Genomic DNA, 24,477 nt, shown 5'->3' with positions numbered 1-24,477 from the left:
ATTAGAATATAATATAAAGCCGCCCAGGGGTAAACTATTTCCTTGAAGTTTTGACATGAGTGATGAATACAACAGCATCAATACAAAGCAGTAGTTTGAATTGAGTTTACAACCAATGGGGCCCACACTAATGCCGCGTTTACATGGTACGAGGTAGACGGCAAACCAGATGTCATTGTTTTCAACGAGAGCACGACGGTAAATGCCGTCAGCCGTCACAATAGACGGTACTTGCCGCCAAAGTTAAAATATTTCAACTTTTGCCATAGCGTTCTCTGCCGGATATTGATTTGCACTTTTTACTCTAATCCCCATAACAACTCATACAGTCGTGCTGGCTTGCTTTTGCTGTCACCAGCTTTGTTGTCCCTCTACGCTGACCTGTATGACGGTTTTTGCGTCCCTTGTCTAAACGCAGCATAAGCCATGTAGAACATTCAGTGACAACTGACAAATTGCATTGTAAAATAAATAGTTTTACAATGCCTATTTTATTTTAAATAATGTTCAAGCCTAAAAAGCCAGAATTCTATTCGTAGCCCTGCTAATAATAATCCTATGAAAATGTCAAAATTGGAAACCAATCTTCTATCCAATGTGAATAAAGATAAGAATCAAGCCATCACAGTGATTGGTGGTGAAAACATTTTATTTACTCCGGTTCATTCGTTTACTTGTCCTCGGGTTTGTTGAAGCAGTAGGTGAGGCAGCACTTTCCACAGTAGTGCCTATCGAAGTGGCTGGCCATAAACACGCCAGCTCCACACTCATCAGCTGGGCACTCACGACGCAGACGGTGGATCTTTCCGTTTTCGTCAACCTGAGGAGACCATAAGTACAGCAACGAAACAAGACAGTGGCTGTGTTCAGTAGGACAACATAGCAAAGGTTTTGCAACAGAAAACCAAAGTGTGGTCTTTTTTATGAACGGCCTCATTGACGAGGAATTCTTGACACCACAGGAAGTCTGAATATTCATTTTAATCATTGGCCAAAAATGAGCTTGTTATTGGACAAGTTCAGGTAGTATTATGTCCCTGTTTCACTCCGAAAGTAACAAATGTCTACAAAATAATAGTTGGCGCCAATCACTAGATATATGGTAGTGGTCACAGCCAAAACAGCCAACTACCAAAATGTATATTATGATTAATTGAATCTAGCTGTAATCCACAATAAAGGAAATGCCTTACCTTGTAGTACTTGAGAACTGCGAGCTTGACCTTCTTCCTCTTGTGCTTGTTCTTCTTGGGAGTGGTGTAGGACTTCTTCTTCCTCTTCTTGGCACCCCCACGCAGTCTCAGCACCAAGTGCAGAGTGGACTCCTGCAGGAAAAAGCAACAGTTCAGCCAAACAGACAACAAATGGCTATGGCTTCAATGGTCAACACTGCATATGAAAAACTAAGAATACAAAATTACTCAGACTGTTCCCAAATAAACATAAGGGGGCCAGTATGAAAAATGTATGCACTCACTAATTGTAAGTCGCTCTGGATATGAGCGTCTGCTAAATGACTAAAATGTCAAAAAAAGTATTATTCACCATAGAATTAACAAAACCACCCAGAAACAAAATATCAATACAATGAGTCAATGCTGAGAAACGATTAATTCTCTAACCTACCACCAATAATAACTCAAATACGTTGCATTAAAACATTATGAAATAGCGTACTTTGAACATTAACTGAATATGAATTACTTTTAAATGTGATCAGATAAATGACAAAAAAAACATCTTAGTGTGCCTTGGGAGGTTAAAGGCTGAGAACTAGAGATCTTCTCGGGGTCCAAAAAGTTGGACCCGGCCGGACTATCAGACCCGATCATAAAAAGAAATGGAGGGACCCAGACCCGAGAACAATGAGACCCAACGACAACCAGACCTAGAACTGTACCCGTTAGACTAGACCAGAGATAAAAAAAAATATTTCAGCCAAGTTGCTCTTCTGGTTAACAAATAGGTCTTTATAATTTGGCTAGGCCTTCTGAAAGTCAATAATGCTATAGGCTATGCAAAGCAGTGGTCAGGTCCACCAGCTGTAGTTACACTGATGACAATCAACCAGAATCCGACCAGAGGGAAATGTTCACATTTTGGACCGGGACATCGGGTCGGGTATTCGGGTGGACCGTACTGAGAAAAACTGGTCTAAGGGAATTGTGTGTTGTGCACTTACGTGATGTAATCTACTTCCTGCAACACCTTTACTAAAGTGTAGTGTTGTCAAATGTTTAGGGAGGCTAAAATGTTCTCACCTTCTGAATGTTGTAGTCAGACAGTGTGCGTCCATCCTCCAGCTGCTTACCAGCGAAGATCAACCTCTGCTGATCAGGAGGGATACCTGGAGGGAGACCCAAGTGCATTGAGTTCAGTCTTTCAGACAGCCAACATCAATGCTATCTTATATGCAATTCAAAGGATGACATTAAACATTATGTAATTACCTTCTTTGTCTTGAATCTTAGCCTTGACATTTTCAATGGTATCTGAAGGCTCAACCTGGAAATAACAGAACCTGTCAGTTGTGAAACAGTAACGTGGCTAACAAGAAATCTTTCAAGGATAGTGATTCACTTCAATTTGTTACCAGCCAAACGGCAATAACATATCACTTATCATATGTAAAGTTACATTAACAGACGGATGTTTTTATATAGCTAAAATAGTTAGCCGAGCTGACCTCGTCATTTACACGTGTACACGCAGGGCCATGCTATCAAAATGTAGCTAACTACTGTAACGTTAGCCAAATAGTTAGCAGTTCAGAAGATTTTTTTTTTTAAAACGATCACCAAGTTGGCAAGTTCCAGCTACCTTCCAATAAATATCAGTTAACCTGCAAGTGTTCACGGCTGACTGATTGCTATAATAACGCACTCTAGACTAATATAAATGTTAGCTACCTAGCCAGCTAGCTTGTTAAATACATGCTCCACTAGTAAACCTAAAGGCAAGAAGCGCTCCATCACAAGCCCGAAGTACCCACCTCGAGGGTTATAGTCTTCCCCGTGAGGGTTTTGACGAAAATCTGCATCTTGGCGTTCAATCCACCTGTACATAAGAACGACAGCGTTGTATTTATAACTATAATAGCTTTAACACAATATACAATGTCGTTATTATGTTAAATAATGGCTTAAAATAGAGACCACGATCTTACCACAGTTCTCCTGCTAATGGCGGATCATGAGAAGAGGGCTTTCGAAGCGTGCGACGGGGTTTTCCGTGCTCGTCTGCAGGGAGTAGGTGTTAAATAAGATGCCTGTTCAAAATACCGCTCTCAGACAAATGTATTTACATCACGCTTATTTTCCCCAAAAAACAGATTTAGTTTAGTTTTTATCTGAAAATATGAAATTAGTTTCGATCGTTTTTTTATGTCGATTTTAAAACTACATTACCCAACATACCCTCGAGATGTCCATAGCAACCTTCATGTTTACCTTTTGGACACATTTCTCTGCAATATTTATCCGTGTTGGAGAAATGAAACCCATGCTCCAAGCAGCAAGTTAAAAACATAAGAAAATCATGTTTGGGGCTGGAAACTTACATCACACAGCAGAAGAATCTGGAAGAAGAACCTTGCCACCTATCAAATCTGCCAGTGACAAGAATTTCCTAGAATCTCTTGGTGAATACATTAAACGTGAGAAGGAACGTCTGATGTGTCCAGATGAAGGACCTGATGAGCAACGATACATAATTTACAGTTCTGCATTTGATAAGGTATCAACATAAAGCACCATACCCTTTCGCCTTGTTTCAGCATCATCACTCAATAATTTTTTAGGCCTACACACCTGACCTGATCAGAATGCCTAGGCTAACTTGTTGCATTGTAACTATGCCTATCTCTTGCTTGTTTGATTTTCTCAGGTAATTGAGTATGCAACTGCATACAAAACCATTCTCACCGCCATCAAGAAAGAGTATGATGAGTTCATCTGTGCCATAAAGAAGAGTGAGCGTGATGCCAAGCTAGCGCATGGGAAACTGAAGGCCATGGTGACCCAGCCCACCTCCCTTATGTACTGTCAGAGAAGAGCTGTCCAGCTTCAGGAAAGGCAAGAGAGTCACTTAAATCTTTCACCATGGCATAATACGGCCCCAGAGTATAGTATATCATCCATACCTAAACATAGTTTTTTCCCTCTTCTAGGATTGCCATCATTCAGAGAGACACTGCAGAGCTGCAGGTAGAGTTAAATAGACTACAGGAGTCGAGGAGAGACAAGAGACCCTCATTGCATCAGAAGACCTCGGACAGCAAGACACTACGGCCCGTTGGGCAAATTCCAGGCATGGCCGTACATTGCTGAACACATTGTGCCGTTTTGTTTTGACTTAACGTTATAATGGCTGTATGTTTACCCAAGTACATATTGTCATGTGTCATGTCAATATGTCATTCATGAGCAGTGCTTACAGTATAGTTTTTTTTCCAGGTCTGACATTTGATGAGTCGATGAACCCAGTAGCTCTGGCAAAGCATTTGGAGTACCTTGAGCGAAAGCGAGCCAACCTGCAGATAAAGAGGAAGAGCCAGTATGTATCTGTTTCTGTCAAGGCTGACCTGGACAATACAATGCGGTCCACCCTGGACCAGAGGGATGAGCTGGCAGTGGAGAATGAGAGACTCCAACTCCGGTGAGACTGTCTAACTTTGCTCAAGACTCACGGGCACAAGTGGCTATAGAATACCATTGAATAGGCCTATGTTGTTGCTAAAGTTATCGGTTCTTCTGGTTTTCTAGTTACAAACAGATGAAGTTTCTGAATGACTCCCTCATGACATGGGAAAAGACAGGAAAAGAAGTCACTCTGCTGGAGTTCCTCACCTCAACACTGGATAATATATTTGATCTGAAAAGTATTTTACACTTCCACTTTAGCATACAGTGAATGTTCGTATTAGTGACACTGACAGTGAATGAAGTTCTAGTCAGGGATAATGTAGCCTAGCTTTATGGAGCAGCTCATGGAGCTTGTCTCATTTTTGTGTTATAACCTATTTGTCTTCTACTTATGATGCGGCAGGCCTATAAACCTCACAAGACCTTTTGTGTGTTTTTTAAGTATGAGAAGGCTCATGATACAGCAGCAATAAAGTGATATGATTTTCATTCTAGTGAGCGACACTGATTTCCCTGGCATTAGTGCAGTAGTGTTTGAAGAGGATGATCCAAGCAAGGTCAATGAATCGGAGCTCTTGGTGGATTACATTGAAAGGTACTTCAGTTATTTTCAGAGTTCTAGTACTATGCTCTCAACCAATGCATACTGTATGTATAGATCATTCCTCTATGTGTTGTGTTATGTCTCCCTGCAGGTTCATTGACCTATTTGAGGGGGGTGAGTATGAGGCAGCTGCTTTCCATGCTGCCAAATCCCCTCATGGAGTCTTGAGAAACATGGAGACAATGGAAAGGTTCAAAGGTGGAACCTCTTTATTTTCTATCTTATACAGACGTCCTATAGTGTTGTTGTCCCTATACACACATCATGTGAGTCATAATGAAGTCTCAACCATAAAGTAACTCTGCATCTTGTACAGGCACACAGCACATAGACTATATAAGTCTGTATGAACTGTTTTCAACCATCTTTGTTTCCCCTCTAGCGGTCACAGTGTACCAGGGCCAGGGGGAACTTCCCCCTCTCCTGCTCTTCTTCCAGGCACTCATGATCTCGGTGCATGCTGGGAAACAGCTGCCTGGGGAGACCCTGTCAGTGGAGGGGGTCCGGTGTGCCATGCAGCACAACTACGTAGAGCTGGTCACACACTGGGTCACCCAGAAGAGGTCAGCATATCAGTTTGTATAATGTGAGTGTTAGGGGTTATGAGTCTTTTTGTTGTAGGGTTTAAATGGTATAGCTGGGCATGGTTGTAGCAATCACGAAATAAGAAGTCGGAAGTTTACATACACCTTAGCCAAATACATTTAAACTCAGTTTTTCACCATTCCTGACATTTAATCCTAGTAAAAATTCTCTGTTTTAGGTCAGTTAGGATCACCACTTTATTTTAAGAATGTGAAATGTCAGAATAATAGTAGAGAGTGATTTATTTCAGCTTTTATTTCTTTCATCACATTCCCAGTGGGTCAGAAGTTTACATACTCTCAATTAGTATTTGGTAGCATTTCCTTTAAATTGTTTAACTTGGGTTAAACGTTTCGGGTAGCATTCCACAAGCTTCTCACAATAAGTTGGGTGAATTTTGGCCCATTCCTCCTGACAGAGCTGGTGTAACTGAGTCAGGTTAGTAGGCCTCCTTGCTCGCACACGCTTTTTCAGTTCTGCCCACAAATGTTCTATAGGATTGAGGTCAGGGCTTTGTGATGGCCACTCCAATACCTTGACTTTGTTGTCCTTAAGCCATTTTGCTACAACTTTGGAAGTATGCTTGGGGTCATTGTCCATTTGGAAGACCCATTTGCGACCAAGCTTTAACTTCCTGACTGATGTCTTGAGATGTTGTTCTTCAATATATCCACATAATTTTACATCCTCATGATGCCATCTATTTTGTGAAGTGCACCAGTCCCTCCTGCAGCAATGCACTCCCACAGCATGATGCTGCCACCCCGTGCTTCACGGTTGGGATGGTGTTCTTCGGCTTGCAAGCTACCCCCTTTTTTCTCCAAACATAACGATGGTCATTATGGCCAAACAGTTCTATTTTTGTTTCATCAGACCAGAGGACATTTCTCCAAAAAGTACAATCTTTGTCCCCATGTGCAGTTGCAAACCATAGTCTGGCTTTTTTATGGCGGTTTTGGAGCAGTGGCTTCTTCCTTGCTGAGCGGCCTTTCAGGTTATGTCGATATAGGATTCGTTTTACTGTGGATATAGATACTTTTGTACCTGTTTCCTCCAGCATCTTCACAAGGTCCTTTGCTGTTGTTCTGGAATTGATTTGCACTTTTCGCACCAAAGTACGTTCATCTCTAGGAGACAGAACGTGTCTCCTTCCTGAGCGGTATGACGGCTGCGTGGTCCCATGGTGTTTATACTTGTGTACTATTGTTTGTACAGATGAACGTGGTACCTTCAGGCTTTTGGAAATTGCTCCCAAGGATGAACCAGACCTGTGGTCTACAATTCTTTTTCTGAGGTCTTAGCTGATTTCCTTTGATTTTCCTATGACGTCAAGCAAAGAGGCACTGAGTTTGAAGGTAGGCCTTGAAATACATCAACAGGTACACCTCCAATTGACTCAACTTATGTCCATTAGCCTATCAGAAGCTTCTAAAGCCATGACATCATTTTCTGGAATTTCCCAAGCTGTTTAAAGGCACAGTCAACTTCTGACCCACTGGAATTGTGATACAGTGAATTATAAGTGAAATAATCTGTCTGTAAACAATTGTTGGAAAGATTACTTGTGTCATGCACAAAGTAGATGTCCTAACCGACATAAGTGTATGTAAACTTCCGACTTCAACTGTAGATATTGTGTTTAGAGCTCTTCGTTATTGAGTCTACGTCGGGTTACAGCTTTCTCCATAACCTTCTCAGGCTAACATACAGCGAGGCTCTGGGGGATGTGATCTGTGAGCATGGAGACAGGAAGCCGCGGATGGCTGACACATGCCTGGCTCTGGCCCACATCGTCTACAAGGCCTGCGGCATGCTCAGGAAGGCCGCACTGAGCATGTGCAAGAGAGGCATGACCAGCAGTACTATGGAGTTCATCTATCAAAGCAAAGGCTTTACTGCAGGTGGGGAACACACTCATTTACAGATACTATTCACACACATCCTATGTAGTGTACAGTTGAAGTCGGAAGTTTACATACACTTAGGTTGGAGTCATTAAAACTTCTTTTTCAACCACTCCACAAATTTTTTGTTGTTAACAAACTAAAGTTTTGGCAAGTCTACTTTGTGCATGACACAAGTAATTTTTCCAACAATTGTTTACAGACAGATTATTTCACTTATAATTCACTGTATCACAATTCCAGTGGGTCAGAGGTTTACATACACTAAGTTGACGGTGCCTTTAAACAGCATGGAAAATTCCAGAAAATGATGTCATGGCTTTAGAAGCTTCTGATAGGCTAATTGACATAATTTTTGTCAATTGGAGGTGTACCTGTGGATGTATTTCAAGGCCTACCTTCAAACTCAGTGCCTCTTTGCTTGACATCATGGGAAAATCAAAAGAAATCAGCCAAGACCTCAGAAAAAAAATTGTAGACCTCCACAAGTCTGGTTCATCCTTGGGAGCAATTTCCAAACACCTGAAGGTACCACGTTCATCTGTACAAACAATAGTACGCAAGTATAAACACCATGGGACCACGCAGCCATCGTACCGCTCAGGAAGGAGACGCGTTCTGTCTCCTAGAGATGAACGTACTTTGGTGCAAAAAATGCAATTCAATCCCAGAACAACAGCAAAGGACCTTGTGAAGATGCTGGAGGAAACAGGTACAAAAGTATCTATATCCACAGTACACCGAGTCCTATATCGGCATAACCTGAAAGGCTGCTCAGCAAGGAAGAAGCCACTGCTCCAAAACCGCCATAAAAAAGACAGACTACGGTTTGCAGCTGTACATGTGGACAAAGATTGTACTTTTTGGAGAAATGTCCTCTGGTCTGATGAAACAAAAATATAACTGTTTGGCCATAATGACCATCGTTATGTTTGGAGAAAAAAGGGGGTAGCTTGCAAGCCGAAGAACACCATCCCAACCGTGAAGCACGGGGGTGGCAGCATCATGCTGTGGGGGTGATTTGCTGCAGGAGAGACTGGTGCACTTCACAAAATAGATGGCATCATGAGGAAGGAAAATTTATGTGGATATATTGAAGCAACATCAGTCAGGAAGTTAAAGCTTGGTCGCAAATAGGTCTTCCAAATGGACAATGACCCCAAGCATACTTCCAAAGTTGTGGCAAAATAGCTTAAGGACAACAAAGTCAAGGTATTGGAGTGGCCATCACAAAGCCCTGACCTCAATCCTATAGAAATGTGTGGGCAGAACTGAAAAGGCGTGTGCGAGCAAGGAGGCCTACTAACCTGACTCAGTTACACCAGCTCTGACAGGAGGAATGGGCCAAAATTCACCCAACTTATTGTGGGAAGCTTGTGGAAGGCTAGCCGAAACGTTTGACCCAAGTTAAACAATTTAAAGGCAATGCTACCAAATACTAATTGATTGTATGTAAACTTCTGACCAACTGGGAATGTGATGAAATAAATAAAAGCTTAAATAAATAATTCTCTCTACTATTATTCTGACATTTCACATTCTTAAAATAAAGTGGTGATCCTAACTGACCTAAGACAGGGAATTTTTACTAGGATTAAATGTCAGGAATTGTGAAAAACTGAGTTTAAATGTAGGGTGTATGTAAACTTCCGACTTCAACTGTATGTGTAAGTGACTCAGTGTGTGCAATGTGTGTATTTAAGTACATCTGTATTGTTTTCTCTGTGTGTATGTTTATGTGCAGATGACTGTCTGTTTGTGCTGAAGGGCTGTCCCAGTCTGGCTCTTCTCCAGGCGTTGACTCAGGAGTACCAGGGCCAGCCTGCAGTGCTTTCTTTGGGCTTTGCCTGCCATGCTCTGCTCAACTCTGATCTGGAGGACCTGGCACTGCAGATGGTGGAGAAAACTCATTCAAGTGGGCAAGGTAGGTAGGCTACACCCACCCACCAATCAGCAGGGCAACCACACATGGTCGCACACATGCACAAGTTGAGCTGACCTGTGCTGCTGTGATTTTCAGGTACTTTGGAGAAGGTGATTCTGGATGATACTGGGTGTTCTGCAGAGAACTGGGGTGAGATAGCGGGTCGCTGTGGCCAGAAGAACAAGCCTCTGCTGGCCCAGGAGATCCTCTCCATCCTGCTGTCTCAGTCAGGGGCCATGCGCCTCTCCCCTGGCATAGAGAGCTCCAGGCTGATGCAGCATGTGTTCATGTAGGGAGACAGCCACCAGAGGGCGCCCTTGGGACAGATCTGCACCACCAATCCAGGAGTTCCCCGACCATGGCAAGGCCGTTCATAACTCACTGCGTCATCCTGCTCACAGAGAGATACGCAGTCATCCACACTGGTCCTCCAGATCATTAAATAATTTGAATGTGATTTCACTTTGATTAATATCACAAGTGCCAAGTTCCATCGTTATCAGAAAGCACAAAGCAGTGCCATGTTATTAAATTGATATAATTTTAACATTGTCAAACATCACCTAATAGTTGGTTTGTTAGTTGTACTTCAATATAATTTACTCTTAACTAGACTCATAATTTCAAACAGTTCAAACTTAATCTTAGAAAATGATCACTACGTGTTTAGATTTGGATCAATGCCATCTCCGACGTCTGAAATAATTAATGGTGGCAAGCTTTACAGAATATTGCATTTCCCTGTAATAAATTCCTAATTTCCTGCCTCCAGAACACCACTGACCAATTCTTGGTGGTGTTAGTCACTATCCTCACAGAGATAAGACCTGATGGCCGCTCCTTGAGAGGCGTGCTATTACCTATATACACTGGATCACCAGAAATACGAGGAGGACACAATGGTAGATAGACCAGTAGCTCAGTGACCTTCCCCTCACACAGTGGAACCATTGTCCCAGACAGTGCAGGGCCAGTCTCAGTCACTCTGCCATATTAGAGTGAATGAAGCTTCCACACAGCACAAACAACGCCCACCATCAATAAACACAGCCTCCAGTTTCCTCTGCCTCTGCCTAAGAGACATGAAGCCACACTGAGCTAACTGTGTGTCTATGATCCCCACAGTTAATCAGTTCCGCTCATGTCTGTGGGCGCATTGCTGTGTATATCTGTTTGATCCGTTAATGGGTTAGTGAATGGACGTGTGTAGTTGATGGCCTTATATGTCATACTAATTTAAGCCCAGAGCCGATCAACTGTGATATTGAAAACAGGGCTCTTATAGAGACTTTTATTCATATACATTGTGTACATTTAGCATCAGGGTTGTGATGGTCAATATACTGTAATTGATGCTGGTATCTCTCCAGGTGCTAGAGCTGTTTAGCCCCCACAATCTGCTGTTAGCTCTTTGAACATCACTACTTGTAGTGTTAGCACAACGACACTAGCACTGTGTTGTCAGACGGCAGACTGTGGAGGCAGCTGGTTTCCAAGGGAGACAGAGAGAGGAAAAAATAGGGGGTTGGCGATACGTGAGGCAAAGATAGAGAGAGAGTAAGACTGAGATGCTGGTATAGCATCTCTATTACAGAGAGGAAGGAGCAGAGAGACATTGTGTAGGGAAAAAGAGGAACAAAGTGAGAGACGGGGAGAGTGTGAAAGGCAGAAAATGGTAGAGGGGGAGTGAGAGATTATACTGAATCAGCGCTTCATGGCTCCACCCCTGCTGCTGTTATTGATCTCCTGCAGTAAGAGGAGCTGGGAGCTGGAGCTGGCCTGCTGATGGCCCCACCGCATGACACAGCTCCCCAGACACCTTACCTCCCTGCCCCCTCACCCTACAGCTCACAAAGAAGCCCCAGTGCCCTGCCCTGAGGCCTACCTCAGCCCTGAATCTCTTTGTCAAAGGGTGAAGGGTGTTGAGTTCTGCCTCCTCTCACATCTCTTGTTTCCTATGATAAAACTATTATCAACAAGAAAAAGCATTGCAATCCATCTTCCCAAAACGATGCAATCAAGAGTTGTGTTTTACAAACGGCCTATTAGTCAGGATCCAGTTTATGACAGGATGTAACAAATGCACTTAGTGTCCTTGGATAGCACTTTTGGAAGATGTAAAAATATTGATGGTAGTTTTTACTAGTATCATACTGTCTTGAATGGCACTTTAAAGAGGTCTTTGCCTTCACCATCCTCCCTGTCAGAACCTGTTTAACAGCACATGGTTTTTCCTCTGTATTCCAGCTCCAGCGTGTTTCTCATCTCCCAGAGCGTGGCACAGATAAGGGCCCTCTCCTCAGTCCGGCAACATTATGTGAACTGACAGCCTCTGGTCTAGATAGAGCTCAGTACAGCAGACCAGCAGAGACAGAGCGAGGGGGGTGTTGGCCCTCATGTTTCACATCCTTTTGTCCAGACAATGTCCACAGAGGTTTGACTTACTTCCAGGCCTTTGTTTGATAGAGCATTGCTAGTGGTATACATGGTTTTAAAAGGAATATGGTCAGGACTAAATAGCTGTGTCAAGCCTTCTATTTCTGATCCGTGATTGAGCAGACTGTTGCACATTTGTACTGGGGTGGAATGGGGAATCTCTGGATTAAACAGCGCCTCTCTCACACTTTGTATTGATGTCTCCTGGCTTGACTGTGTATATTTAGCCACTGTGGTAGTGCCCTGTCCATTTTGTTGATATTTCCATGGATTAAAGCAGTGCCACATTAGGTTTGCAATGGGGATGGAAAATAGTCCATTGATTTCCAGCATGTCAGATGGGCAGAGGGAGAGTGCTTTGTTGTGCAGCTGTCTTTATTATATTGACAGCAAATATCTCCTCTCCAGGGTTAGTTTATGTGACACACTTGGCAAACAGAGGGGAGTCAGAGAGGGGTCATTCACATAAAAGAAAAAGACTGTTTGGCACAGCATTAAGAGGAAATATCAAATTTTGCCATATCACTGATGAAACTCTTGGATTGTTAAACCAGCTCTAAAACTTTCTGTTCTTTAATCTTCTCCCAATGCGTTTCTCCATCTTCAGTGTGTGGCTGGGTTTCTGTGTCAGAGAGAACAGAGATCTATCTGCCTTGTAATTACATTCTGGGTTTAATCTCAGGGGAATGACAGCCAACCAGGAGGCCTGTGCTACAGAATTAAGGCTTCAAAGATGATTTTCAATGAATCATCACTCTGTTAGTCCTAGCACGCCTAAAAAAAAACTAATTAGAGACATGGGGAATTTGCATATATGAGTCATAACAATCTCCAATTAAGGGGTGAAAACAGTAGCCGTTGTTTTGTGTCCCAGAGGAGACGTGCTTGCTTTTTTTCCGGGAACATGTTACGTAAGTGTTTCCTCTTTCAATTAACATTGCTGTGAGTTCCACTGGCCTGCTCCAATCACAACAAGAACAGGATGATTTTAGGACAGTATATCGATGCACAACCTCCTGTATACAGCCATTTTGGGCTTCCACCCTGAGAGGTTGTTTTCATTGGGTTGATTAGTCATGCTATGAACATCTTTAGGGTGATGTATGTTAGTTCTGTTTAGCAGAATGGGTGTTGCTCACCCACTTTGCCTTGCTTGGTCAGTATAATGATGCTCGTCAACACAATCTTTTAGGTTTGTAAGAATGTCTTATTCTTAAGATAACCAATTAATAATGTCGAAAATTGGATGAGGTAACCTATTCAAAACAAGCAAAAACTTTGTCACAAACCATTATCCCGACAGCCTTCACTTTCCATCATCATTCAAATATACTTTTTTTTTGCTGTCTTTAACAGGCCTCATCACTTCCTCACTCTCCTGCATAAATGAACAAGGAAGCATGTGATCCGTTTGCTACATTATACCCTCCCATTGCCAACGATTTTCAAAGCTGAATGTGCATGTGAATTGTGAATCAATTACTTAGGCTGATATCATACATGTAACTATACCATAGATCAGGGGTTCCCAAACTCGGTCCTGCCATAGATGACGATGTTAATGGTCTTGTGTAAAGGTTCATGAAAAGTGCTGGTCACTGGGGGTCATACATGTGGTTATACTGGTAGTTTTATTGATGTAAAATCACTGGTCTGTGCTGGGTCTGCCTGGTGCTGCCTCAGAAGGTTGTCAGACTGTTTATTGCATCCTATCACAGGTTTCACTTGGCCATCAGCCTGCTCAATGCAGCAGCCACAGTTCATGGAATTTATGGGTATTCTGCATTTTGCTTGGAGAGACAGTGTAGGCCAAGAAATATTGAAGAGGTAATTCAAGGCATTTACCACTGACCTTCAGTCCCTTGTTCACACACGCACACACACACATTACAATCGTCAATCACTTCCTCTGTCATGAACATAGCATTCTGTCATATTTGCTGTCTCATGCGCCTTTATTTCACACTTCTAAGGACTCATACCACTGCCTCTCCTTCTTTGTCGCTCTCTCCCACAGACACACAGACACACACCTACAGGATGAGGCTATAGAGTCTGAGGCTCATTGCTGAGAACAGAAATGGAAAACAATCTAACATCAACTGCAACAGAAAACTGGGTCAAATTCATCACTCTATCAAATAAGAAAATCTTCTTGAGTGAAATGTTCTTCAAGCAAAAGTCTCCTCTTATTGTGTTTGCTTTGAATCATATAATCATACCAAATATTGACAAATGCAAAATAAAATTCCTTTGAAATGTCAAGGAGACACACAGAGCATTCTTACTCATCAGATGCCATTGAAGCAGCTATGATAGGTGAACATTCCAGCCATTTCTGACCCAATACCAGTGTATTTGTGTCATCAGAGCTATTGTGAGAGTTGGACAGGTTGAGTTAATTCTGGTTCTTAACTAAGGAACCAAACAATCTGGTGAATCCAGTTCTCCCTCCTGTAGGGAAGCCATGTGATAAGAAATGGAGCTTCTTTAATTAGGCCTCTTTTGTGGGCCACTTCTGCCGACACATCAATAAAACAACATGGTGGTGTTACTTTTGGAGCAGAAAAAGAACATAACATTGTCTGTGCCATGATCCTCTACCAAAACAGACCAAAACAACAGTGAAAGTGCTGCAGAGCGCCCTTCTTTAATCTACTCAAACACTAGTCATGAGTATACATTATGCATTATATTGAGCTGGTGTCTAATATTATTTTATATCAGCTTGTGTTCTTTGTATGTTTGTATTTATGAACCCTGAGCTGTTTAAATGCCATATTACTTCCTTTCTCTGTGTTTTATTTCAGGCTCCGAGATGGCTATCTCTATATATCAGGGAGGTATGACTAAGCTCTGTGAGTCTGCTGATGACTGATTACTTCAACTCTAAAGCCACTCCAGGCCAAAGTTTATAACAATGAGGTAAAATACTGTAACAAAGATATTCAGAGGAGATGGAGTCACACCGGAATAAAGGTATTTTGCAACCACCAACACATGTCCAACAAGCTGAGTGGTTACCAGGCAACACCACTAAGCAGAACAACTGCCATCCCCCATGCTTTTCTATTCACATTACTTGAATACAGCTATGGATTAAACAAACCTTTTAGTTGTAAATGCATCTCTCATTTTCAATGAAAGTTTGACACCCTAGTCCTGCCTATGTCAGAGTTTGTTGGACGGAAGGAGGTGCCACATGCCTGTCCCATTTAAAACAAAGACTCAAGTCTAGCCATGCCAATGGTGCTGACAGCCCCCTCTCTCACACCTGTTCTATTGAGGATTACCCCCTCATGCTGCTATGCTCGGGCAATGCCCCTCTTCAGCCTCCATGCCTGCCCTACCATGACTCTGCACATTACCACTCAGGCAAAGGACCATATCACAGGGCAGGGTCGTATTCAAGGTCATTAGACCCATATGAGTAATTGTTTATGTTTTCCCTGTCTTGAGGCATGATTACATATTCCACATAGATTCCAACTGTGTTCCCTTCAGAGGAACTGCCCACAAACCTCTATAGTTATATTCATTGTGCCCAGATCTATGTAGTTTACACTGTTTACTCAAGATAAAAGGCACTAAAGTGTTAATGGTCACAGAAATGTTGGTATATCACCATTATCTTTTGTACTCTATGGTTATATAAAGCTTTCAGGGGTCCTACAATCTACAGTATGTATGTATGAGATGACTGGACTATGTATATATAATGTATGAGAGGTATGGGTGAACTATTCACTGTAGCTATTTACATACTGGCTCAGACCATGCCATCACTGTTTGGACATTCCCTGAAATCAGCTGCAACTGAACCATAATCATGGTGATGACTGTACTTCAGTGAGCTCATCATGACACTGGCTATTTCCCCCATCCTACTCTAGAACCTTCTTCAGGAACGTACCCTATGGATGTTTGAGACATGGCGGTCAAAAGTTGCCTCTGAGACAGATGTTTTCTGAAGAGAGTTAGGCAGGGTGAAGCAGAGAGAGAAGGAGAGGGAGAGAGACCCCTGCTGATCAAACCAGGTCTCCCTCTCTGAATGTACATGGCAGTTATATATATCCCTTTACATGCCTTAAAAACAGAATTGATAGGTGTTACATCAACACCACGGAAAGGGGAAAGAGGACTACAAAAAAGTATTAAAAAATCAGGCCAGGACTCGCATGATGGTTTGTGACTACAGTACATATCACATGGGCACAGCACCAGACTATTTCACAACATCACTTTTCCAGATGAAGGTCCATCTCTGTCAGGTAGACTGATTATTCTGATCACTCTTGGCCAAACAAAAATCTCTCCACACACAGTATAAAAAATAGAAAGGGCCTTCTGGAAAACTCAAGGGTGTAGCTGTTTAGTCCCCTCCTGTACTCTCTGTTCACCCATGACTGCATGGCCAGGCACGACTCCAACACCATCATTAAGTTTGCCGACGACACAACAGTGGTAGGCCTGATCACCGACAACGATGAGACAGCCTATAGGGAGGAGGTCAGAGATCTGGCCGTGTGGTGCCAGGACAACAACCTCTCCCTCAATGTGACCAAGACAAAGGAGATGATTGTGGACTACAGGGAAAAAAAGAGGACTGAGCACGCCCCCATTCTCATCGACGGGGCTGTAGTGGAACAGGTTGAGAGCTTCAAGTTCCTTGGTGTCCACATCACCAACGAACTATCATGGTCCAAACACACCAAGACAGTCGTGAAGAGGGCACGACAAAGCCTATTCCCCCTCAGGAGACTAAAAAGATTTGGCATGGGTCCTCAGATCCTCAAAAAATTCTACAGCTGCACCATCGAGAGCATCCTGACTGGTTGCATCACCGCCTGGTATGGCAACTGCTTGGCCTCCGACCGCAAGGCACTACAGAGGGTAGTGCGTACGGCCCAGTACATCACTGGGGCAAAGCTTCCTGCCATCCAGGACCTCTATACCAGGCGGTGTCAGAGGAAGGCCCTCAAAATTGTCAAAGACTCCAGCCACCCTAGTCATAGACTGTTCTCTCTGCTACCGCACGGCAAGCGGTACCGGAGTGCCAAGTCTAGGTCCAAAAGACTTCTCAACAGCTTCTACCCCCAAGCCATAAGACTCCTGAACAGCTAATCATGGCTACCCGGACTATTTGCACTGCCCCCCCACCCCATCCTTTTTACGCTTCTGCTACTCTGTTAAGTATTTATGCATAGTCACTTTAACTCTACCCACATGTACATATTACCTCAACTACCTCAACTAGCCGGTGCCCCCGCACATTGACTCTGCAATGGTACCCCCCTGTATATATAGCCTCCCTACTGTCACTTTATTTTACTTCTGCTCTTTTTTTTCTCAACATTTTTTATTTTTTTTATTTTTTATTTTTACTTTTTTTGTTTAAAATAAATGCACTGTTGGTTAAGGGCTGTAAGTAAGCATTTCACTGTAATGTCTGCACCTGTTGTATTCGGCGCATGTGACCAATAAAATTTGATTTGATTTGATTTGATTTGGCTCCTTTTGTAGGACCACTCTATATAGGGTCATGTGAGTGTGAACATCCCCTAGTTCTCACCCACAGGCGGCTGGTAGCACCTTAATTGGGAGGACGAGCTCATAGTAATGGCTGGAACGGAATGGTATCAAACACATGGTTTTCGTGTGTTTGATATCATTCCATTCACTCCATTCCATCATGTAATGTAGTTACGAAAGTTCAATCAGTAAGGTTGGTCTGAATGGATTGTCACTTTTCATTCATCTAGTAAACTCAAATAATTCACACCGCTTCCTATCTCACTCATCAACATAGCCAGTATTTATAGGAGAATGTTTATAATGTTACCTCATTAGCATAGCAGGTATTTATGGTAATGATTATATATCGTTACCTCATCAGCATAGCCAGTATTTATATAGTAGTGTCATGATGGTCCCTCATCAGCATAGCCAGTATTTATATGGTAGTGTCATGATGGTCCCTCATCAGCATGGCGTCATGTCCTCCCTTCTCCGTTACTATTAGCAAGCATGCGGAATGTCATTCACCTATTAACTTCAGCCTGTGAGCATGGCACACTAAGGCAATTCCACCACTCTTGCTGATTAACTTATGGGCTCACTCGTGCATTAATCACTCTCCTTTCTTTCAACCAATGGGCATGAATCTAGAGGAGTATTTACTGTATATGTCAACTCAAACCTTGTGTCTCCAACTTGTTGTTTTGCAACAGTGTGCCATGCTACCTCCCCACCACCACCAGCATAATAACCTTAAGGCCCGTCATTGGAACTCCTTTCCCCCGGCGGGGGGGTTTTGATGCCAGCTGCCCAGCAAAGGACAACCTGTCATCTGGCTCTGAGGAGCATTCCTCGGAGACGAGGCCTACCCCAAACTATTCAATAAAATTCCATATTGTATTCGGTCTCTTTTGTCATTCAGTTAAGCCTGTACTGGATTGAACTGAATTATGGGCCATCCTCCCCTCACCAGCCTCCTGTCGTCTCGCCCACTCCAAAGAGAGGTCCCTGTAGCTCAGAATGTGAAGTGTCTCTGACGGTCAGTGGCTGATCCTGTGTGACTGAAACTGTCAAGGGCCGCCACACTTGAGAGCACTGGCAGATGCAAGCCGGCTTTTTCTGGCTCCCTATCTTCTCCACTTTCAGCACAAGGCCCCATTCCTCAGATAGCAGATGCTTTGGAAGACTCCTGCAGTGAACTCACACATACATGCCTGAGCCCTGGCAAGGACCTCGATCTGCCAACTATTCCCTCTCACCGCCAGACAGGAAAGAGAGGGGATTTATTTAGCCATTGTGTGCCAAATTACAAGTATGACAGGCCATCACTACATTACTATTGCAGTTTGCCATCACAAGATCGTAGTTTATGAATGTGTTTTAGCACCTCTAGTTGTTTGATGCATTGTCTGTAATTCATAAATTACTTCATCACACTTGATGGTTGTGCACAATCTTGCTGGGAAGTTTTTTTTTTTTATTTTTTTTTGGGGGGGGGGGGGGGGGGGGGGGATCTGTCACACAAAGAGATGTCTGGAAGCAGCACTGTCTGACCCTTTTTGAAGCCGAGGACAGTTGTAACTTAATAGGAGGTAGTGGGCAGGGTGATTTAAAATATTGTAGCATGGGCTATGTTAAACGTAAGAGGTTTTTACAAGCCTCGACGTACCAGTTACAGCAAGATACTATTTCAGTCTGACCATTTTCAAAGCTATCAAAGCTATCGGGTTTCTCCTCTGTTTTTCTGTATGGGATTACTCCCCTCCCCTCCTCTCTCTCACACACACATTTTACATTTTACATTTTACATTTACGTCATTTAGCAGACGCTCTTATCCAGAGCGACTTACAAATTGGTGCATTCACCTTATAGCCAGTAGGATAACCACTTTACAATGTTTTTTTTTATGTTTTTTTAATGTTTTTTTTTTGGGGGGGGGTGGGGGGTTGGTTGGGGTAAGGGGGGGGTAGAAGGATTACTTTATCCTATCCCAGGTATTCCTTAAAGAGGTGGGGTTTCAAATGTCTCTGGAAGGTGGTGAGTGACTCCACTGTCCTGGCGTCGTGAGGGAGCTTGTTCCACCATTGGGGTGCCAGAGCAGCGAACAGTTTTGACTGGGCTGAGCGGGAACTATGCTTCCGCAGAGGTAGGGAAGCCAGCAGGCCAGAGGTGGATGAACGCAATGCCCTCGTTTGGGTGTAGGGACTGATCAGAGCGTGAAGGTACGGAGGTGCCGTTCCCCTCACAGCTCCGTAGGCAAGCACCATGGTCTTGTAGCAGATGCGAGCTTCAACTGGAAGCCAGTGGAGTGTGCGGAGGAGCGGGGTGACGTGAGAGAACTTGGGAAGGTTGAACACCAGACGGGCTGCAGCATTCTGGATGAGTTGTAGGGGTTTAATGGCACAGGCAGGGAGCCCAGCCAACAGTGAGTTGCAGTAATCCAGACGGGAGATGACAAGTGCCTGGATTAGGACCTGTGCCGCTTCCTGTGTAAGGCAGGGTCGTACTCTCCGAATGTTGTAGAGCATGAACCTACAGGATCGGGTCATCGCCTTGATGTTAGCGGAGAACGACAGGGTGTTGTCCAGGGTCACGCCAAGGCTCTTCGCACTCTGGGAGGAGGACACAATGGAGTTGTCAACCGTGATGGCGAGATCATGGAACAGGCAGTCCTTCCCCGGGAGGAAGAGCAGCTCCGTCTTGCCAAGGTTCAGCTTGAGGTGGTGATCCGTCATCCATACTGATATGTCTGCCAGACATGCAGAGATGCGATTCGCCACCTGGTTATCAGAAGGGGGAAAGGAGAAGATTAGTTGTGTGTCGTCTGCGTAGCAATGATAGGAGAGGCCATGTGAGGATATGACAGAGCCAAGTGACTTGGTGTATAGCGAGAATAGGAGAGGGCCTAGAACTGAGCCCTGGGGGACACCAGTGGTGAGAGCACGTGGTGCGGAGACAGCTTCTCGCCACGCCACTTGGTAGGAGCGACCGGTCAGGTAGGACGCAATCCAAGAGTGAGCCGCGCCGGAGATGCCCAGCTCGGAGAGGATGGAGAGGAGGATCTGATGGTTCACAGTATCAAAGGCAGCAGACAGGTCTAGAAGGACAAGAGCAGAGGAGAGAGAGTTAGCTTTAGCAGTGCGGAGAGCCTCCGTGACACAGAGAAGAGCAGTCTCAGTTGAATGACCAGTCTTGAAACCTGACTGGTTTGGATCAAGAAGGTCATTCTGAGAGAGATAGCAAGAGAGTTGGCTAAAGACGGCAAGCTCAATAGTTTTGGAGAGAAAAGAAAGAAGGGATACTGGTCTGTAGTTGTTGACATGAGAAGGGTCGAGTGTTGTTTTTTTTAGAAGGGGTGCAACTCACATATATCCACCCTCATGAGCTTGCAAAGCTATAGCAAAGGGTAAACTGCAAAGTCACAGTAGGATTTCAGTCCAGCTTCCACCAAGTGCACAGCTGAAATTCCTAGAAGAGAGGGGCAATCATGGTTATTTGGGAGATGATTGATATCCTAGAGCAAATGGCCCACTAACAAGGCCATGCTATGTTCCTCTGAGGGAAAGCAATACAGTACTGGACATTTAATCTAAAATCAAATGTAATCTAAAATCAAATTTTAGTCAAACAAATAATGCGTGTAGGGTGTATATATTTTGTCGGCCAAGGAACTGACCGTAACTATGTCTACATGTCGCAATAATTCAAGAGCTGGCCAAGAGGGAATTGCCACCCTAAACATATTGCAAATCCTGTGTAAGGATTAGATAATGTCACAAATGAGATTTATAACAACTCCGTTGACTAAATAGATTGGAATTTCGTAAGAATTTCTTAAGGAGTGTTTCTTTACATTGAATATATTGTGTCTAATGTAATAGATATATCACATAGAACACATGTAGTCATGCAAATGTCCATAACATCTATTTTGTAAGGTAGGAATCTGTATCACGTTGAGCTGCCTTTTCATGCATGTTCTTATACAGCTTCGCATGCGTCAACACACCTTTTAGAAAAATAACCTGTGCATGCCAAAATGGAGACTGCAGAGCACCCCAAAAAAAATTGGCCAGCACCAGCCCTTTTTAATTGAACGGTTTTATTGTGTTTGGGAAATGCGTTCTACAAATTAAATATTATTATGATTAATTAGGATATCACTATATACAAAGCACAGAGCACCCACATAATAATCCACAAACAATGCACAGTCGAAAATGCATATTACCTAAGGCATGTGTCTCAAAGTTTTAAGTGTTTTGAGGTGTTCATTTGATTGGTGTATGTGTAGGAAGAGCTGCTGTTCAGCCAAGGATTAAATAGTAAGTTAAAGTGATGTAACAGTGTTCCATACAAAGTTAACTTTGTCTCATGCAACTGTAATGTTACGTCATCCAATGACTGTCTGACACTCCAACGTGTGTTCCTGAAACTATGGTTCTGACTAGAGGGAGTACGGTGCCTTTCACGCCACTTCGATACAACGTGATTTTCGTAGCAGGTTAGGAGAGCATTTTCCCTAACCTTAACCTCAGTCTCCTAACCTGCTAGAAAAAAGTCACTTCGGTATCGAAGTGGCATGAAAATAGTGTTTCCAGAGGGGGAGTCCAGCTACATCCGGAAGTTACTTTTTCGTAGCAGGTTAGGAGAATTTACGCAGCAAGTTATGATAATTAACGTGGCAGGTTAGGAGACTTAGGTTAAGGGTAGGAAAAGGGTTAGGGTTACCTAAAATGCTCTGTCACTTCCGTTCGTAGCTGTACTCCCTCTAGTCACAACCCTGAACTATTTTGGCCAACAGTGCAAGGTTTGAGAAAGGGGTGTTAACAAATTCAGCAATCCCCCCATCTACTGGGCGGGAACAGTTTACGTTTACAAACACTTATTGGTCACAGGTGGCATCGCTCAGGGTTATTCTGTAGTTATTGGTCACTCAACTCTTGCTTCTCGGTTTCAATATACTGGTAGGCGACGCTTGAGAGCGGATTGTTCCGTGGCAGTGGTCGTGGCGCACTTCTGTTACTTTAGTTTATTCGGACCCCCCAAAAAAAGGCCTGAAGGGAGTCAACGAGCGTATTTTATTGTTTGTTAGAGGTATTTTGGATTTTTTTAGTGTGGGTAGTTATTTTGGGAACTTGCCCTCCAAAGTATAAACTTTTTACGCAGATAACCGGCAATTAGATGGAAGACAGTGAACAAGTAGTATCGTCGACAACTCCGTCCGTAGACGAAATGAGTAGGTACGGTCAATATGGGAATCATTATGGCAACGAGGCCACAGCTAAAGTTGGCGAAGATGATATTGTAGACTTAGTTGGCGGGGCACAGGATGCTATTGAGAGGCACATGGCTTCTTCCCCCGAGGATATAACAGAATTTACGAAGGAGGAAACAACGGAACAACTGACAAACGAGGATGTGATTTCAGATTCAACTCCATCAGATGAACAGGAGGAAGAGGTGACTGACACAATTTCAGAAGCTGAACCAGTGATTCTCAATCCTATTGAAGCAGACTCTTTGCCAGAACTCATCAGGCCAGATCCACCAAAAGCAGCTCAAGAAGCACCAGCCCCAGTAGTAGAATCAGCTCCAGTAGTAGAAGTGTTTCCCGAAGCGGCTCCAGAAAAAGAAGCGATTGCGGCTCCCCCAGCAGCATCCGGTGAGTAGTCAATGATTTTAAACGTTTTAGACGTAATCTGGTTTCGTAATCTCTTGGTAAAACATTATTAGAGATGTTTCAGTGTTTTCTTGTTAACTATTATTTGCCATTCCCTTTACCGTTGACTAGCTATTTAACGCTACCTTACTAACGCTACTAACTGATAATGTGGGGTAACGTTAGCTAACTAGCATAACGTTAGCTATGTGGGATTGATGCGACAACCATTTTTTTTTATTTTTAAAGCAAATGTTTGTAGCCAGGGCATTGTTGTGGACGGCTCGATACAACAATGCCTTGGCATTGCCATTGATAGTTGTTTAGGTAACTAACGTTTCTGAAGTAAATGTTTTATGGACGGCCAATAACGCGAGGTAACTAGCTATGTGAAGATGCGGCCCACCTGTTTTGACAAACTATCATCAGCAGGAAGGTAGCTAACGTTAGTTAGCTAATATAACGTTAATGAACTGGCAGAATTGGACTAACGTTACCTATTTCAACGACTCCTTTAAAAAAAGTGATACAATAGTGTGGTCATTTTAAATTACATACGATGGTAGCTAGCTTTGCCATAGTATTTTTTTAATCCAAGAAGATGATAAATTGGGTCATGTCATGCTCCGACCTGGTTTGTGTGGTTGCGCTAGCAAAGCTAGCTAGCACGCTCTGTTTTGACTCAGTCAAGATGGCTTGTATAAGTCGTAACAAAGGAATCTAATCTAAAATCGACCACTCCCGTTTTAGTTGTTTCTCCCCAAAATAGCAGTTATTTTCATGAACGATAACTAACTACCTAATGGAAGCAAGCTAGCGAACGTTATTTTTCTGATAACATTTTTCATCGCACGATGGATTGGTTTTTCACCCCTACAAATCTTCCACCTGATTTATTTGGTTAATGTCTGACGTGTTTTTATGAACTCCAACCAATTCGCCTGAAATCTGACATTAGTTGGGAGAAATGTTTGTAATTTGGTTGGCTAGCTAGCTAACCACTTTCCCAAACATGCGAGGCAAGACAGTCAGGGCGGGGTTGGGAGAACATTAGATTAGCTTCAAAGACCTGGTTGAGTGACTTTTCATTGAATTGCTTTAGGCCCGACTATTGCCTTCGGACTAGCTAATGGGCCTAGCTAATTCTAATTTTTGGGAGGACATGCATGTTTTATATAGTCTACTTTGGTTTCCTGCAATA

The 24,477-nt window shown here is 43.2% G+C and overlaps 3 protein-coding genes across 4 annotated transcripts in view; 2 read left to right on the top strand and 1 right to left on the bottom strand.

Annotated features, from left to right (window-relative positions):
• Positions 1 to 631: 631 nt before the first annotated feature.
• On the bottom strand, positions 632 to 3,204 carry LOC311111013 (ubiquitin-ribosomal protein eS31 fusion protein). The gene is made up of 6 exons (XM_084153698.1): positions 3,167 to 3,204; positions 2,993 to 3,057; positions 2,451 to 2,505; positions 2,262 to 2,347; positions 1,194 to 1,325; positions 632 to 820 (listed from the first exon to the last, which is right to left on the bottom strand). The coding sequence occupies exons 2-6, from the start codon at positions 3,038 to 3,040 to the stop codon at positions 671 to 673; spliced, it is 471 nt and encodes a 156-aa protein (XP_084009824.1). The 5' UTR covers positions 3,041 to 3,057; positions 3,167 to 3,204; the 3' UTR covers positions 632 to 670.
• Positions 3,205 to 3,537: 333 nt separating this feature from the next.
• On the top strand, positions 3,538 to 9,953 carry LOC311111009 (clathrin heavy chain linker domain-containing protein 1-like; the record flags this gene model as incomplete). The annotated part of the gene is made up of 11 exons (XM_084153693.1): positions 3,538 to 3,735; positions 3,886 to 4,073; positions 4,169 to 4,308; positions 4,455 to 4,656; positions 4,764 to 4,879; positions 5,139 to 5,238; positions 5,339 to 5,445; positions 5,630 to 5,810; positions 7,531 to 7,733; positions 9,481 to 9,660; positions 9,757 to 9,953. 11 exons carry the CDS (start codon positions 3,538 to 3,540, stop codon positions 9,951 to 9,953), a joined length of 1,812 nt encoding a protein of 603 aa, XP_084009819.1.
• A 12,618-nt stretch (positions 9,954 to 22,571) lies between these two features.
• The window catches only part of LOC311111014 (uncharacterized protein), a 28,973-nt gene continuing 27,067 nt past the window's right edge, over positions 22,572 to 24,477 (top strand). For both annotated transcript variants that reach the window (XM_084153700.1, XM_084153699.1), the window contains exon 1: positions 22,572 to 23,279. In XM_084153700.1, the coding sequence (XP_084009826.1) occupies positions 22,799 to 23,279 (481 nt within the window). In that variant the 5' untranslated portion in view covers positions 22,572 to 22,798. The remainder of the gene's footprint in view (positions 23,280 to 24,477) is intronic.

This window comes from Coregonus lavaretus (genome assembly GCF_964263955.1).
Source record: "Coregonus lavaretus genome assembly, chromosome: 36".
NCBI lineage: Eukaryota > Metazoa > Chordata > Actinopteri > Salmoniformes > Salmonidae > Coregonus > Coregonus lavaretus.
Note: the sequence above shows the minus strand (reverse complement) of the source record. Positions and strands in the feature narration are given on the sequence as shown.